We start from the raw sequence: 2,228 nt of genomic DNA on the forward strand, positions 1-2,228 counted from the left end.
TTTATTTGAAAGAAAAGAGGTGCCAAGGGACTAGAATGAAGTAAATGCAATCCATGCCACAAGACTAGGACTGAGATGATGTCAAGGACTAGCAGATTTGCAGTAAAATTTGCTTTTGACAGTAGGCAAGGTCTTGGAGTCATTAGTAAGGGATGAGATCACAAAACATCTGGAAAAATATGAGCTGATATAAAGTAGCAAGCAAGCTTTCTGGAAAGAAAACTCTTGTTTGACAAATCTGATGGAAATTTCTGAGGACATTAAAAAAAAATCAACAAAAGAATGACATGTTGAGAGTAACCTCCTTGGGTTTCACAAATGTATTCAGCAATCTAGAAGACAGTTAACCGATACAGGCTATTACATATGCGTGCCTGGAAGCATAGAGGAAAGACACCTCCTTTGAATGAATCAGGGGCGTATACTGTGATTAAAATCGCAGGCTGCAGAGTACTAGGTAATGGGTCACATAGAAAGGAGATTATTTAGCTGCACTAGTGTTTAGCAATGCTTTTTCATATTGGATGGATGCATTGACACTTCCCATCACAGTCTAAAACGATCTTACAGAATAAATAATTTCAAAATGGAATACAATATTCAAGATCTTAAATATGAATTGGATTATTTATTTGGATATTCACTACGCCCAAGTGAAAAGCCTTCCCCTTTTGCACATACCCTTTTCAAGTCCCTTTTTTTTCAATAGACATTTTTTATTTCCATTCATCTTCCTTCAAGAATTGAGGAAAGCAGCTTGTGGATACACACCAAGCACTTATGCTGCACGCAATGCATGCCACTTGTCCAGAGGGCCTCTGTTGGGGATGCATTTCACTCCACAGCCATCAGGAGTAAGGTGCTTCTCAGCCACCATGTCCTCAAACTCATCAGCATTGAATTTGGTGAAGCCCCATTTCTTGGAAATGTGGATCTTCTGGCGACCAGGGAACTTGAACTTGGCTCTGCGCAGTGCTTCAATGACGTGTTCCTTGTTCTGCACCTTGGTACGGATGGACATGATGACCTGGCCGATATGCACACGGGCCACAGTGCCCTGAGGCTTACCAAAGGCTCCACGCATCCCTGTCTGGAGTCTATCAGCTCCAGCACATGACAACATCTTGTTGATGCGGATGACATGGAAGGGGTGCAGGCGCATACGAATGTGAAAGCCATCCTTGCCACAACTTTTCACCATGTATTTGTTGGCACAGATACGGGCGGCCTCTAGAGCTTCTGATGAAAGCTGCTCATATTCCTCTGACACCATGTGCCCACAGAGTGTGGACCCATCAACCTTGGCCTTCTTCCTGCCCAGGTCAAAAATCCTGATCTTGGGATCAGGAACACCTCTACAGAAACGGGACTTGGGGTAAGGCTTATTCTTGCAGTATCGATACCAGCGGTGGCCCATGGCTGCAGGTCTCGCCGAGTAGAAAGAGCTGAAGTCCCATTTAATGCAGAGGGACTTACTTCTGAGTAAACACCATTTTGGGCTTTTCATACACCTCTATGTTTGTATTAATAAGTAACTATCTCATGTAACCTATCAGAGGTGTATTGCTCTTTGACGACAACTCAAATGTAGAATTAAGACCAGGGGTCAGCAAACTTTTTCAGCAGGGAGCCGGTCCACTGTCCCTCAGACCTTGTGGGGGGCTGGACTATATTTTGAAAAAGAATGTGAATGAATTCCTATGCCCCACAAATAACCCAGAGATGCATTTTAAATAAAAGGACACATTCTACTCATGTAAAAACACGCTGATTCCTGGACCGTCCACAGGCTGGGTTTAGAAGGTGATTGGGCCGCATCCAGCCCCCGGGCCTTATTTTGGGGACCCCCGATTAAGACCATCGGCCATTTGCTATATGTCAGGGGTATTTATAAATGATGATCTGGCATTGGGGCAAGCATGCAGTGTGTCTATTACTATTAGTTACTATTAATACTGTATAGAAAACCCTTAACAGCTTGGGAACAGTTTACCTACAAGATGGTCTTACCCCAAATGTGCCCACCTGACTGCTTCAATCAGCAGAATTGGCACAACTGCAGGTGCTCCATGATACCTGCACTGCGTCTGTCGGAACTCGGTCATTTAGTATCGCAGCACCTGCACTTTGGAACTCCCTGCCTATTGAGATCAAACAGGTGCCTTCACTGGACTCTTTCTTGCGCCTACTAAAACACAGAGCCTAGGGCTTGCCGATCAGAAGGTCAG

The 2,228-nt window shown here is 44.3% G+C and overlaps 1 protein-coding gene across 1 annotated transcript; it reads right to left on the reverse strand.

The window, feature by feature from the left end:
- Window positions 1-697: 697 nt before the first annotated feature.
- On the reverse strand, window positions 698-1,417 carry LOC117044523 (60S ribosomal protein L10-like). Its single transcript, XM_033145341.1, has one exon. The coding sequence runs from the start codon at window positions 1,415-1,417 to the stop codon at window positions 779-781; it is 639 nt and encodes a 212-aa protein (XP_033001232.1). The 3' UTR covers window positions 698-778.
- Window positions 1,418-2,228: the final 811 nt, after the last annotated feature.

The sequence above is a fragment of the Lacerta agilis genome, chromosome 3 (assembly GCF_009819535.1).
Source record: "Lacerta agilis isolate rLacAgi1 chromosome 3, rLacAgi1.pri, whole genome shotgun sequence".
NCBI lineage: Eukaryota > Metazoa > Chordata > Lepidosauria > Squamata > Lacertidae > Lacerta > Lacerta agilis.

What these genes read in the sequence shown, in the direction of transcription:
- LOC117044523 (XM_033145341.1), bottom strand. Translation starts at nt 1,417, where the DNA reads ATGGGCCACCGCTGGTATCGATACTGCAAGAATAAGCCTTACCCCAAG.